This window comes from Mustelus asterias, chromosome 1 (genome assembly GCF_964213995.1).
Source record: "Mustelus asterias chromosome 1, sMusAst1.hap1.1, whole genome shotgun sequence".
In the NCBI taxonomy this organism is placed as follows: domain Eukaryota; kingdom Metazoa; phylum Chordata; class Chondrichthyes; order Carcharhiniformes; family Triakidae; genus Mustelus; species Mustelus asterias.
Window position 1 is genome coordinate 28,418,893 of NC_135801.1, and position 15,743 is coordinate 28,434,635.

General features: G+C 45.6%; 1 protein-coding gene across 3 annotated transcripts in view; it reads right to left on the minus strand.

The window, feature by feature from the left end:
• Positions 1-10,028: 10,028 nt before the first annotated feature.
• Positions 10,029-15,743, minus strand: part of LOC144492533 (alpha-1,3-mannosyl-glycoprotein 4-beta-N-acetylglucosaminyltransferase B-like) — a 243,124-nt gene continuing 237,409 nt past the window's right edge. For 2 of the 3 annotated variants that reach the window (XM_078210655.1, XM_078210648.1), the window contains exons 14-15: positions 13,488-13,600; positions 10,029-10,476 (exon numbers count right to left, since the gene is read on the minus strand). In XM_078210655.1, the coding sequence (XP_078066781.1) occupies positions 10,453-10,476; positions 13,488-13,600 (137 nt within the window). In that variant the 3' untranslated portion in view covers positions 10,029-10,452. The remainder of the gene's footprint in view (positions 10,477-13,487; positions 13,601-15,743) is intronic. The other variant, XM_078210664.1, reaches the window with a different exon arrangement.

Sequence of the window (15,743 nt, forward strand, 5' to 3'; positions counted from 1 at the left end):
GAATTAATGAGCTGCCCGCCCAACTTTATCAGCATTTCCCCCTTTACCACTGCGTTCGCCAATCCGGAATCACGCCAAAATGGACATGCTGAATAAAAGTCTGAATCGGGCGCTCCAGCTGCTGAAGAGGCAAGTTCAGAGCTTCCAACGGTTCTCTTGGGGGGGAGGGGGGAGGGGGGAGTGAGGCCAGATCATTCTCTGGGGGAGGGGGAGTGAGGCCAGATTATTCTCTGCAGGGTGGGGGGGGGGGGGGGGGGGGGATGTGGAGTGATGGCAGGTCATTCTCTGGGGGTGGGGATGGGGATCAGGCTGCTACTCTGCGGGCGATTGGTGGGGGGGAAGAGGGCAGGGGGTCGTGATCGGTCTGGGCAGCAGGGGGTTGGGTGGATAAGGGGGACAGTTATGTTGTGGGGGTGGGGTGATATCTGTGGGGGCCATCGCTCCCGCTTTTCACTCCCGGGCCGCTTTCTCTGCTTTTTGCGGCTCAGGAGCGATCTGACACAGGCGCGCTTTTTCAAACATTTTTCTAACTGCGCATGCGCAGTTCAGAGCTCCGATCGTTTCGGGCGCGCTAAGCCCTGCCCACAGCGCGATTCAGACTCGTGATTTTTTTTTCAGGCTGAGTGCGTTTGGGGGCGCCTGAAAGCAGATTTCCAAATCGGATCTGAATTGCGCCCAGATTCAGCACTTAGAATGAAAATGGTAAAATCAGGCCCGAAGTGTTTCCAAATAGGCTGCCAACATTGAAGAGCTGAGTTTCAGGGAGTCAAAGAAATTGAAGAAAGATGGCTAGCAGAGAGAGGAAAGAGAAAAGAACAAAGTACATAAGTGTATAAGATGTTGAGAGGCATAGATTGGGTGGACTCTCAGAGGCTTTTTCCCAGGTGGAAATGTCTGCTACGAGAGGACACAGGTTTAAGGTGCTGGGGGGTAGGTACAGGGGAGATGTTAGGGGTAAGTTTTTCACACAGAGGGTGGTGGGCGAGTGGAATCGGCTGCCTGTTTGTGCTGCAGTTTTTCTATGTTTCTACAAAGCACAATAGGTTTCAGAAGTTATTACTGTGCAAACTTCATCATCTGGCCCTGTGATTTATACCTGCACCATCTATGACAAGGAGTGTTGTTTCAGAATTGACCTATTCAGCCATCCATTTTGCAAGAGAACAAAATAACTGAAATACTTAGGAGCTTGCACCATTGTCCTCTGAAGCTGATAGTTGTCATGGATAGCTGCCTGCACCAGTAGGGACATGTAATTGCATACCGTTAGAATAATTCCAGACAGTCCAGTAGGAGAGTGCTGGGTAGGAGTTCCACCAAGTGTCCTACAGACTCTATACCACAGCTCAACACCATCTATGACTAAGAAGACCAATTGATTGACACCCCATCCAGCACCTTCAATATACACTCTCTCCACCCCGACACACATGGCAGCAGTGTGTACAGTCTACAAAATGAACTGCTGCAACTCAGCAAGGCACCTTTGACAGTACCTTCCACACCCACTATCTCTGCCACAAAGAAAGACAAGGAGGGCGGAGACACAGGATAAAAGAGAACGAGGAGGGAGGGGACACAGGATAAAAGCATGGGGAGGACAGAAACACGGGATGAAAGAACACAAAAAGGGCGGAGGCATGGGATAAAAGCATGAGGAGGGCGGATACAAAAGATAGAAGAGTGCGAGGAGGTGGGAAACACAAGATAAAAGCACAAGAAGGGCATAGACACAAGTTAGAGGAGTGAGGAAAGCATAGACACAGGATCAAAGCACAAGGAGGGTGGGGACAAGGGATAAAAACACGAGGATGTTGAAGACACGAGCTAAAAGAGCACAAGGAGGGTGGAGACACGAGATAAAGGAGCTTGAAGAGAGCGGAAGACAAGATAGAAGAGCACAAGGAGGACAGTGACATGGGATAAAAGCACGAAGAGGGCAGAGACACAGGATAGAAGAGCACAATGAGGGCCAAGTCATAGTATAAAAACCCATGGAAGGCCGAGACTTGGGATAAAAGAGCTTGAGGAGAGCAGCAGAGACACAGGATAAAAGCACAAGGATAGTAGCAGGTACACAGGATAATGGAGAATGAAGAGATCAAAGGAAACACAAGATGAACATGAGGGGAGCAGCGAAGACACAAGATAAAGGAGCTTGAACAGAGTAAGAAGTCTCACAACACCAGGTTAAAGTCCAACAGGTTTATCTGGTATCATTAGCTTTCAGAGCACTGCCCCTTCATCAGCTGAGTGGCTCGTAAGGGCAGTTGAGAGTCAACCACATTGCTGTGGCTCTGGAGTCACATGTAAGCCAAACCAGGTAAGGAGAGCAGATTTCCTTCCCTAAAGGACATTAGTGAACTAGGTGGGTTTTTCCAACAATCGGCAATGGTTGCTTTGGATGCCAAAGTTAACGCAGATTCATATATAAGATAACTAAACTTTTAAAAATAATTTTATTTGAAAGTTTAAACGTTAATTAAAAAAAATACCAAAATCACATATCTGTGTAATTGAGAAAAATATAACTTTTAGTTGTATGTGGCTCCAGCATTTAATATGGACAGTAAATTCTAGTATAGATAGGAATTATTCTATGTTAATTAAAAGTAATTAAATCCAGGCCAAACACATCTGCAGGAAGCGTAGGCAGCTAGAGGAATTCCAGATCTGGATTCTTGATCTGGAAGCTGAACTGTAGACATTATACGACACAAGGACAAGAGAGAAATACCTGGACGTGGCTCCAGAAGATGTTCACACCTCTTAGAATAGGCTTGTCTGTTTTGGTCAGCAGTGAAGGACTGGAGGATGTGACTGAGTGAGGCAGGTAAAAGGACTGAGCAGACAATAGTGGAAGAGTCTCAAGGTGGAATTTCACGAGATTTTTTAAAGTTTCGGGCAGGCATGAAACTGGGAGAATTCCAGATAAGTTTTTTGGACACGTTTTCAGGCCCAATCTTATGCACTCTGTCTGTGCACTGTGTGTGCAAAAGTTAGGGCAAGTCCGTTCTCGCTACAGAAGGCAGTGGGCGGGGCCCGAAAGCCTGCAGCTCCGATCGGAGCCTCAAACTGCGCATGCGCAGAAAAAGACTAAAATAAAGCAGCTCCCCTGCCAGATCCCTCCCGGGTCAGATACAGTCTCTCCCTGGCCTCCACAGACATTGGACCAACATTACTGACCGTCTTACCCACCCCTACCCCGGACTCACTTGTAAATGGCCCCCATCACCCCCTGCCCCTCAAGAGAGGGAGAGAAGGTTTGACACAACCCTCCCTCTCTCTCCCCTGCCCCCAATCATCATAGAGGCACACATTCATCCCACCCCTCCCATCAGCACACCTGCAAGTGCTCACTTGGCTTCCCCTCAATGGTAACAAGCAAACTGCATTTAACTTGCTGGAATGCCCTTCCAAACCACCTGCAGCTGATCTGCCCTAACAAGGGGCAGCTCCATAAAATCCCCAAGGTGGACAGACAGGCAGGCAGTGCAGGAAGAAATGGCCTCGAGAAAGCCAGCTCCCGGATTTTCCAAATCTGACCTGGCCAGTTTGCTGGAGGTAGTGGAGGCAAGATGGGACACTCTCTTCCCCCCAGCAGGATGTTGTCCGAGGGGAAGCGACAGAAAAACAGCCTGGGAGGCAGTGGCCACATCTGTGAGTGCCATGGCACTGGCCAGAAGAGCCGGCAAGCAGATAAATGACCTCATCCGGGCTGAAAGGGAGAGTGTTTAATCCCATTTAGCATCTTCCCCCAGATCACCCCCAGATGCCCCCACCCCCAGCACCCTGCATGCTGCCAGCCCCTGAGCCCCAAGCACCTCTTTCCTCCCCCTCCCACAAGAGTATCACAGCGCTTGCCCTCTGAGGGCCACCACCTGATACTCTGCAGGAGTCATGCCATCAGATTTTTCAGGGCTCCTTCTTTCCTCACAGAAGATGAATGTCCAAAACCATCGGGAGAGGACAAAGATGGGATGGTGAGCCTAACTCCGAGTCCTCATCCCCTTTGAGGAGTGGGCACTGGAGCTTGCAGGAGAGGAGGACATCCGCACAATCAGCGACAGCATGATCGGGATGGAGTCTAGAGGTGCGCACCTGTCAATCCTCCACTCAATTTCAGTCAATTACGAGGGGGCATAGGTTTAAGGTGCGTGGGGCAAAGTTTAAAGGACATGTATGAGGCAAGATTTTTACACAGATGGTGGTAGGTGCCTGGAACTCGCTGCCAGCGGAGGTAGTGGAAGCGGATACGATAGTGACTTTTAAGGGGCGTCTTGACAAATACATAAATAAGATGGGAATAGAGGGATATGGTCCCCGGAAGGGTAGGAGTTTTAGTTCAGATGGGTAGCATGGTCGGTGCAGGCTTGGAGGGCCAAAGGGCCTGTTCTTGTGCTGTAATTTTCTTTGTTCTGGGCGATCCCAATGTCGGGGGTCACCACTGGCTTGGGGTTTGTGTTGCACGCATTTCCCTGCCTGCTGATCGACCCCTGAGTTACACATGCGTTCAAGTACCAATCCAACTAATGTCGCACTGGCTACCTTGCCATCTGTCTGTCTGCTGGACAGGCTTTGTGGCTGACTGCTGACATTTAATCCCAGACCCTACTAACAGTAACAAGAACCAGGTCTGGCAGCTGGTGCTCTAATCAAGGGAACTCGGCAGGTGTTAACACGGCTCCTCATACTGCATGGACTCTGCAGTGCTTCCTACAATGGCAACCCATTTCATGATAGCCACGAGGGTGTTTCTCCACCATCTGTCTCAACCTCAAGCTATTTCTGGAAGCCACTGCACCAGATGTACAGGGGCGCACTCATGTCTGTGCATCAAGGGCTCACAATGGGGGCCCCCATACTGCCACCCTATACCCTTCATGGCTAAGGTGTGGCAACGATCTGCACCCTTTGAGGTGGCGCATGGCCCCGGGGATAGTGTCTGTTTGCTCGCGTCCAGACGCATGGGGACACAGGTTGCTGGGAGGGAATGAGGGGTCCGGGATGGATAACCTACTGGTGACCCTACAACTTCTTAATTTTATGTGGCCTAGCAATGACTAATCTGTGATTCGCCTCCCACAAGGATGACTGTACCCCAATCGTACCCAGAGGGGCTCAAATCATTGATCTGCGTGGGAAAGGCCCTTCAGCCCATCAAATATGTGATCCCCATTTCCTAACACCTGCGCCAGAGCCCTGACTGTCGTGGGACACAATGTGCTCATCCAAAGCTGTACCAGCGGTGGGTGCCCTGTAGGCCTACTGTGCCACACAGCCTGGTATGGCATCCCCAGCACCCACTGGACCCTGGGAAAGCACCCATCCTGCTACCCCCAAGGTATTGAACCCCTCACTCTGACGTCGGCCCAGACACCAGCATGTGGTCAAAGAACAGATAGGACTTAGACTTGTGTGGCACCGGGGCTGCATCACAGCATGCCACATAGCGAGTCATCATCACCCGCTCCTAGTAACTCGTTAACACAGTCAACCCAGGCCCATCACCCTGGTGTGATGTCAATGGGACCCATGGCAGGGGGTGTGGACAAAGGGGGTTGCACCCACCTGAATATCTGGTGCAGTCTTCCAGGAATAGCTTGTGGTTCAGACGGATGGGGGAGAAGCACCCTCGTGACTAGCACGAGATGAGTTCCCATCACGGGCAGCACTGCAGCGTCCATGCAGCGGTCCCTTGATTGAGGCGACAGCAGACAGCGCTGCTGCTTGTTTCTGTTAGTTGGGCCTGGGATGGAAAATCTGCTGTTAGCCAGAGAGCCTGTCCAGATGGCAAACAGATGGCAGGGTAACTGTGGCATTGTCAGTGGGGTTGGGGGTTGACCTCATATGCAACTCCTCAGGGATCATTCTGTGGGCAGAGGGAATGACCACAATATGAACCCCAAGCCAGTGTCAACCGTCGACCATAGGAATCCCAGACCAATACAAGGCCCCCCAAACCACTGCACCCATACAACTCACTTATATAGAGCAGCTGTAATTCTCATTGGTGTGAAGACTGACCGACAAGGTAGTTAACATAAGTGAGGGGACGATTGTGTGCCACACTTGCTAGTTATATTGAAATGCATTCAAATGCATGCAAATTGACGTCTCGCCCATTTTGGGCACTAAGCTTTTCACCCCACCCCCAGAAAAAGTGGCTGGTAAGATTGGAACCGATGTGAAACCGGGCACATTTCTGAAATATGACTTCGCACCCAATCTTACCACCTTGCCTTGCTGAACAACGGGCCAGTAAGGTTGCATGAGAGGCCAAAAATTGGGTTCGTGCCTGGGTTCTCGCCTCCCGTAATCTTCCCAGCTCTCTTTTGCTGGCAAAATTGGCTTTGACCCAGAAAGAGCGTGAAGCCGATTTAAATATTAGTGACATGATTTACATGTCATTAATAAATCCCAGATGGCACCGTCAGGGCACACGTACCTATTTCCTCGATGGTCAAACCTCACACCGGCGTGAATCACAGATGTTCTCCATCAGCAGAGACCAGACATGACGACCTCGCTGGGGGGGATCGGAGGCCATTGAAGCCCATGGGTGGTAGGGGGCATGGCCAAACAGTTCCCATGGGGCAGTGCCAGCCTGTCAATACCTACCTGGCACCCTGGCAGTGCCCACCAGGCACCGTGGCACTGCCTACTTGGCACCATAATTGTTCTGGGGAAGTGGCAAGGGAGTGGGGCTTGAATGGAGGCGGGGCTATGATGGAGAGGCAAGAGGGAACTCTGCAGGGGGTGAGGGAGCTCTGTGGTGGGGGTAATGGGGAGCACTGCAGGAGGGGAGGGAGCTGTATGCGAGGGAGGGACCTCTGTGGGGAGAGCACTGCAAGGGGGTTGATCAGCAAAGGGGCATGAGTGGCTGGGGGCGCATGCAAGGGTGATGATTAGCAGGGGGTTTACGCAAGAGGGGGTGATTGGCGGGGTGGGCAGGGGTTGTGACAGGCACAGGGAGCGAGCGGCAAGACCGAGAGTGGGGGGTGCAAGCTGCCACAAGGAGTGATCTGCGGGAGCGGGGGGGAGGAGGGGATGACAGGACATTCCCAGTTAACTGGGAGATTGGGGCATCTGCGCAATGGTACCCCGAACAGTCTGAAGCTGTTTTCACCAGTGAGCTTAGGCCACCCTGCCCACTCCCCCACCCCAGAGTGTTATAAAATTGCAATTTCAAACACGCCCAAAACTCTCCCGTTTTCTCGTTTGTTCGGCACTTGGAATTCTTTTTGAAGGATTGCAGCCAAAGTATTTACATCAATAATAGCATGCGCATGTGAATTAATATGCACGCCCCATAGCATATGGTACAAATGAAAGTGACAGGAATAATTAGTATCAATATGAATGACTATACATCCAGTTGCTTTTATTTTTCCATTTAAAAAATATTCAACTTCACATTTCTATAACCCGCAAACTATAAACATAAAACACAATTCCACCAACATGAAGACTAAAAATGTGCACAAGTCCTTTATAGTGTAAACAAATAAATATCCAATTTGACATTACAGCCAGGATTCTCCTCCCAGTGCCATTGCAATTGGGTGGGTCCCGCCACTATGACTGCTGTAAACCCAACCCATTTTCCTGGGTGAAAGGTAATTTGACATGCAAGATGAACTTCTGATGGGATTGTTGCTACCAAAATAGATCCAGCCATTGTGGGAGAAGGCAATTCTGTCAGTGCTTAACAGGATTCCAAGTGTAGCACCAGAGAGATGGGAGCATCAACAGAAATGAATAAAGACTCTGATGATTGGAAGGGATGTTCCATCGAAGACCTTGGCTGAAACCGGGACCTTCAGTATGTAAGTGCTGGGGACAGAATAATACAAGTGTCCTGTTATCACTACTTTCCATCTACTGCAAGTGACGGGTGGATATCAAGAAATATTTTGGGTAGCTTGGTCTCTCTCCCTACAGCGAATGAGGAAGGAATGGCCAACTATGGTCCTAGTGCAGACTGTGGAAAGATATGCAGGTGTGTAGTGGGAGCAGGGGTGTGCGTTGGTGGGATGAGGTGTCTGAAGGATGTACCACTGTGATTTTCCATAATTCTCCACTGCTGTCTTGCTTGGCTTCAGGTGAGATATCAGAGGAGAATCCAGCCCAATATTTCAGTTAAAGCTTTGATAAAGTGCCACTATTAGGTGGGAGGATTTACTTTGGCAATGGACAGTAACACTTGACTTAAATATTACAAATCTTCCAGACTAAGGAACACATTTTTTGCTGTGTTTAAAGCTAAAGCATTCTTTTAATAAACTGACATGCAGCAATTGAAGTTTAGTAAAGCAATTTTGCTTTAACTTAATCCACAGAGCAAAATATATCCACAAGACTTCATACACTATTTGGTGCCAATAATATTTCCAATGCCTTTGAGGCACTTGAATAATTCTTTTGATATAAACCAAAATGTAACCATTTATAAACAGGCTTAAGACCAACAATCGCAGTACAAAATTAGTGGGTATTTTGAAAGGCATATTAAAAACAAGTTGAGGTAGCATTGTATCTTAAGAGGTTGAGTACTAAACTTGTAAAAATATTTTAATTGTGGATGGCATGGCCGCACCCTCAATGCACAAGTTTTGACAGGCTGTTAAATGTTTAAATGTTAGAGAAGGCTGCAGAAGGAATTTACATTGCAAGTCTCGAGTCACTTTAAGCACATGCCTGTAGTTTAGTTACAAAGTGGTATTGACAAAAAGTCAGCCAAAGTTCTCTCCCATCCTCTTTTAACATAACAGTATGGTGGTGAATCCTTGTAAGGGGAAAGAAAGAAATTAATGCACTGAAATACAGCATCTGATATATTAATAACATCCAAATCAAATTATTATTTTGGAATAAAATAAATTATAAACTAAGGTTAGCAATGAAGCTCGCAGTAGCAACAAGAACTGTGTTTTAGAACAGCATTGCTTTATATTCATAGCTTTAGTGCAACTAACTACCAGACCTCTCACAGCATTGAAATATTTAACTCCTGCCACCGCACAGGAACAGTTGCAACCACCCAGCACCCACTCTGTCTGCTGGTGTGTGCGGTTTTTTTCAACAGTGAAGTTATTGCTGTGTGTCTGTTCTCCACCTTTGTTCGTCCTCACCATTGCTGACTCCCAAACTCTCACTGCTCTCCATCACCAGCCCTCTCATAAGCCCTCACGATTTCTCCCTTGCCATCTCTCCTTGCCATCTCTCTCCTGACCCTTTATTGACCCCTCGTGGTGAACAAGGACTTGTGGAAGAGGAATGGTGAGCAAGACAACGAGGAGTCAGGAGAGTGATGGTGAGTGGCATGGCAAGAGGTCAGGAGAGCGGCAGTGAGTGAAGTGGTGAGGAGTGGAGAGTGGAATCTCGAACAAAGTGGCAAAACGTTGAGAGAACTGCGGAGAGAGGCAATGAGAGGTTTGGAGCAGAGCAGTGGGATGGAGAGGGGGTTGGTGAGTGAGGTGGACAATGGGTGCACAACAACATCAGTGGTGGGAAAAATTGTGCATACCCTGGTGGACAGAGTGGTTGCCAAGTGAACGTGTGCAACTGCACCTGTGCGGCAGCAGGAGTTAGTGAAAATTAGAACAATATGCCCTGAAATTATTTTGAAAGATGACTGACAGAATTTCAGGGCCAACACCTTTAGTAGCTTAGTCACTCCAACAGTAAGGTGTGCAACTTCTGTCATCAAGTCAAAGTTTGGATCCTAGCCTTGAATGGCATTTAAACAATGAACTTCAGTGGACCAATTTCTGTGAATTCTTTGGCAGGTTGATCAAAAAAATTGATGCAACAATGGAGTGCTTCATTTATAAAGAAAGGAATGCCCTGTCAGCTCATAGAATGTCATTGTTCAGGGCTACAACTCAAACCACTACACACTCATGTTGTTAAGCACATTGTGACAAAAAGTGACAGACCAAACTTTTAAGAGGAGATTCTCCCCCTCCCCTCAAAACTAGATAGCTTGCGATTAGTAGAGATCATTATCACACTGGACCTCATGTAGTGTAATGGTATATCATTTATCGTAGGGCCAATTACATAAAGTTACCAAACACTCCTTTTGTCTCTGAACAAACTATGCATTTATAATCAGCACACAATAAGATAACCAAACTCAACTTCATTGAAGTTTTCATTAAAATGGCATTGTGTTGTTCAGTTTCATGGTGACAGTAAAAATATATAAAACAATGTCATTTTATATAAACAGTTCAATTGTTTTGGTCAAAGATGGTTAAACATTCTGCATATCTGCAGTGTTCCATCACCATGGTCTTTTCACGTTCATTTTCACCCAATTGCTCTTTTAATTTTAGCACACTAGGTGGTGCAGTTGTTGAAGAAATCCATCTCAGGCAACCTTTATCGAAGAGGCACAAGAAATAGTTGTGCTTTTGATAGGGAAGCCCAATTTCTTTCTTGCATTTATGCAGCTGGCTTAATGAATATCTGCAAAAAAACATTGCAGAAACATCAGTTTTTAACGTATTTGAGAATTTTGTTGCATAAAACTGTATACTGTTCACCACTTATAATTTAAAGAACACAGCTCAGAATTTGGGCCATATTGCAGCCAGCTTTCAGATGCTATATGACCTGCTAAGGACTCAAAATGGTGGGATTGATGCATTCACACAGCCTATAAAAGTGCACATCCCCACCATTTTAATGCAAGGGGTAGCATTCACATTATGTTTGCACGCTGACAGGAATTAAAGCAGCCTGATAATTTTATAAATGGGAGTCTACTGCAGCACGCAGGACACCCTCACCATTATGCACCTCTCCAGCTCACTGGATGCCATGTGCTGACCTTTGGCTCAATAACTAGGGTGCACTTGAGTGGCGCAGTTGTAATGTGAAGGGATTTGAACAGCACTCTTATCTTGACAATTTTAATCAAATAATTAAGCTGCTTGCAGCATTTTATCCATGACCTGGAAATAATGTACCTGGTACTGAGCTCATTGGTGATCTCCTTCCACACCTCCTCATCAGCAACCAAGAGGGCTTCCTGACCCCTGCGAGATAAAGGATGTATATCGTCTCCACTTCCTACACCCAAATCTCCAGTGCAGCATCATAGACCCTTGGTGCTCTCTCTCTCTGCCATATTCAGCCATTTCAATGATAGCACAGGAATTCACCTCTGCTTTAAGATATGCTTATTGCTTTTAATTAGTGTGAGTTCGCTAGCTAAGTATGCAACCAATGAACAGTGTGGGTAACAGTGGGATGCATGTACAGACCATTGATTTAAGCAAGTAACACTAATTTCATGTGTGGCCAACATTCTATAAACTAGTGCAGTTTAACACCCTATCACCAATTCACATTTTATCATGGTATTAGGTTTCTAGGCAATCCATGCCACATTTAATGCAGTAAAATATTACTTGATGCTTCACAAGGAACAAGGGAAAAATATCTTTTTTAAAAGCCTGAAAAAACTTGGATTTGGGATAGTTAGAAATGCATTAAATAATCAGGGCTTTAAATCATTCCATTATTCTCCCATTCTAATATCGCGTCTTGGCCTTTAGGCTAAGATCAAGCCCAAGATCAGGTGCAATGCCTTTTCTTGTGAGCTTGGATCTTGTTTGTCTCTCTTGTAGGGACACTTAATTGAATTCAATTTGAATTTTGGAGCAAGTAAGGGGATGGATTAAGGGCTTGCCAGGTCCACTCTGCACATTGGCTTTGTACCTTTAAGAATGAAGTAAATATTAAAAATAAATTCTGTGATGTCAGCGAGGTTTACAACAGCTAAATAAAAATGGGAATCAGTCAAGGGGAACCTAGAGAGATACATGCCAGTTTTCAGTCTGAATCTGACACACTGACAAAGCTTGGTAAAATTCCATCCGTGGTTCTGTTTTGACAATAATCTCTACTTAGTCACATGCCAACATTGAATTATCCTGCAAAATTAGTAAGATTCCCATTTGGAGATGATTCTGTTATTCTTTCATACAGGTATTCCCCACCTTATATATATCCCATCTCACTGATAACAAATTTGACAACCTTTCTATTGTTTAAGATCATAATGGCTCCTTTTGGGGTATGATCATACTCTTCTTACTGTCATTTATGACAGGTTATTCAGGTCATGTTCAGGTTATTCATGAAGGCACACCTTCACAACCCTGCCCCTTGCCAGAAATGTGGTGATCCTCAGGTTAAACCACCACCAGTCAGCTCTCCTTCTCAAAGGGGAGAGTATCCTACGGTCATCTGGGACTATGGTGACTTTACTTACTTCACTGGCTAAACTTCCTATGAAACCTACAATTGTAGAAACTTTTGAGGTGGTTCAGCCTTATGAAATTGAGGTGGCGGTACTTTTTTGTCTTTGTGTGCTGTTTCTCTTTCATGTAAAGATAGTGATGGCACTTTGCATGCCATCAAATGGAATCCAGTCCAAATTTCCTTAATGGGGAAAAAATGGCAATTACTGCCAATGCCAGAATTTTCCATAGCCCTGCATCTTGCCATTTTTGCATCTCTTTCTATTGGGGGCAGAAAGCTGAGTTCTTCTTTGCCAAATTGAAGACAGTAGCATCTCAACTGAGGAACTTTTGATTGGATGCCCTGAAGAAGAACCAGTTTCAGACATTGCATGGAGCCACATTGGACAGATGCCTTGGTCCTTTTAGCTGCAGCATTGAATTTTCCTCCAGTTCTGGAGGAGGTAACTATGGTTCCCTGGAATGCTGATTCTTGGTGATGTAGCACAGGCATGTTAAAGAATGACCTCATTCACACCTGGGAAATCTGTCAATTAAGTCTTCATTTGATCATCAGTAGGCTGCTGGAATTGTAGATGCATTGGTTATAATTTTCCAAATTTCCAGGAATCTGGAAAGGTCCCATCAAATGGGAAAATAACAAATGCAACTTCTTCATTCAAGAAAAGGTGGGGTGGGTTGTGGAGGCAGAAATGAGGAAACTATAGGCCAGTTAGCTTAATTTGTATTATAGAGAAAATGCTAGAATCTATTATTAAGGAAGTTATAGCAGGGCACTTAGAGAATCTCAATACAATCAGGCATAGTCCATATGGTTCTGTAAAAGGAAAATTGTGTTTGATTATTTAACAGAGTTTTTGAGGTCGATCGGTTTTTGACTAACAAGGGAGTTAGGGGGTAGGCAGAAAAATGGAGTTAAGGCCACAATCAGATCAGCTATGATCTTATCAAATGGCGGAACAAGTTCAAGGGATCTCACAGCCTAACCCTGCTCCTAATTGGTATGTATGTAACTAGATCCATTGAGGAGATAGATTTGATGACAACCTCATGAAAAGGTTAGTCTGCATTGCTGCTGGAACAAGGTAGGTTGGACAATTTATAAACGGGGGTGTACTGTCAGCTGCATGAGACCTGGGATTCAGAAGCCAACAGCATCTCTTTAAAATATAAATAATTTAGGAAGTTGTGTTATTTCTGAAATATTACCTCACTCAGTAAAATCCAAACGGGAGATTCAGAAAGAATGGATAATCGAATAGCCTCAATTGTTCCAATCGATGCATCAACTTCACCTTCTGCAATTCCATTCCTAAATGTACCTTAATGTGTAAATGAAACAAGATTACAATTCACACAAAATAAAAAGATTAACTCACCAACTAAAATGGTAACTCATAGCTAATTTTGAAAACTTAAATGCACTGAGTAAAGTTTTGGATTCAGTCACTGGTTTCATCTCTAGCACTGTACTGAGTTTAGCATCATCTTTCTAGCAGTTTCAAACAAGCCATGTTAAATGAGTCTTGAGTCGTTTCTGAATTCTATTCAAAATGAGCACAAATCCACACCTTGAAAAATTCATATTTTGACAAAAATTGGGTGATTTCACTTAGAGTCCATATTGCTGAAATAGGAGACACGTTGTCAAAATCTTTTGTCTTGCACTCATCAGAATAGCCCAGTCCTCAGCTATCGCTAGCAATCTGCAGTAGCTGGTGAATTTCACACTTTCCTATTCATTCACCTAAAACCCACCTGGAGTTAAAAATCAATCTTGGGTGGCTCTTTGCCACACCTCCAAATAAAAATTAAAAATGCAGTTTCGTTCCCCACAGGACAATTCTGCTTTCATTCCAGCACCAGGATTCATGACTACCTTCAGTGGATGGATGCTGAAGATGTTTTCCTAAGTGCATGAATGTCTGCATGTAAGTTTAAATTAAGGAGCCTTCCTTTGACCACACAAATGTTGATAGGGACAGAGCCAGAGGGCCAGGGCAGGCACATCTTGGAAGCCCAACAAGATACTTGTCCCACAAGTTGGCAGCCTTTCTGAGCTTTGTAACTGAATCCGGTTGTCTGCATTTTCTTGCAATTTCATGAATTTCCAAAACTTGACAGATGGAAACTTTAAATAAATACTGAAATTGCTGGAAAAAAAAGAACTCAGCCGGTTAGGCAGCATTTGTGTAGAGAGAGAAACAAAGTTACTGTTTCAGGTCTGAGACCATTCACCCAAACTGGGAAAAATTAGAGATGTCATAAGTTTTGAGCAAACATAGAAAATAGGAGCACGAGTAGGTCCTTCGAGCCTGCTCCACCATTTATTTTTGATCATGGCTAATCATAAAATTCAATATCCTGATCCTGCCTTCCTCCCATATGCCTTGATCCCTTTAGCCCCAAGAACTATATGTAGGTTCTTAAAATCACACAATGTTTTGGCCTCAACTACTTTCAGTGGTAGTGAATGCCACAGATTCACCACTCTCTGGGTGAAGAAATTTCTCCTCACCTCAGTCCTAAAAGGTTTACCCTTTGTCCTCAAACTGTGACCCCCACCCACCCCGGTTCTGGACCCCCTCACCATCGGAAACATTCTGAATCTATCCTAACAATCCTGTTAGAATTTTATAAGTTTTTATGAGATCGCCTCTCACTCTTCTAAACTTTGCTGAACACAATCCCACCTGACTTAGTCTCCTCTCATATGATAGACCTGCCATCCCAGCAACCAGCCTGGTAAACCTTTGCTGCACTCCCTCTTACAGCAACGATATCCTTCTTCAGATAAGGACACTAAAACTGCACACAATACTCAAGGTGTGGCAAGGGAAGGATACGACAATGACTAAAGGAGATCTGTGATCGGGTTGAAGAAAGCACAAATTAATATATTGCAAAAACTTCAAGTCTTTTTTAAAATTAGTTTTTGTCCCATTCCTTCTCATTTGTGTCTAAAAGACAGGTTAGTTTTAATGGCTGGGATTTTCCAGTCCCAGCTGGACTAGATAAGGTTCCACCAATTTCAGCGGAGAATTTCCAATGCCATCCAAAAATCCTGGCCAATGAGTTCAGATGGAATTGTAAATGGTAGGTGGTGCCCCCTGAATGGCCCGCCCTTTTCCTGGCCTCGCTCCTCTCAGGCCCCCCCTTAGGCTTCCCTCAAGTCCTGCCCCCTGGCACTGCCCAATGCCCAGTGGGCACTGCCAGGGTGCCAGGCTGGCAGTGCCAGGGTGTCAGGCTGGCACTGCCCAAAGTAAAGTAAAAGTAAAAGTTTATTTATTAGTCACAAGTAAAGTTTACATTAACACTGCAATGAAGTTACCGTGAAATTCCCCTAGTCGCCATACTCCGATGCCTTTTCAGATCAATGCACCAAACCAGCACATCTTTCAGACTGTGGGAGGAAACCAGAGCACCCTGAGGAAACCCACACAGACATGGGGAGAACATGCAAAC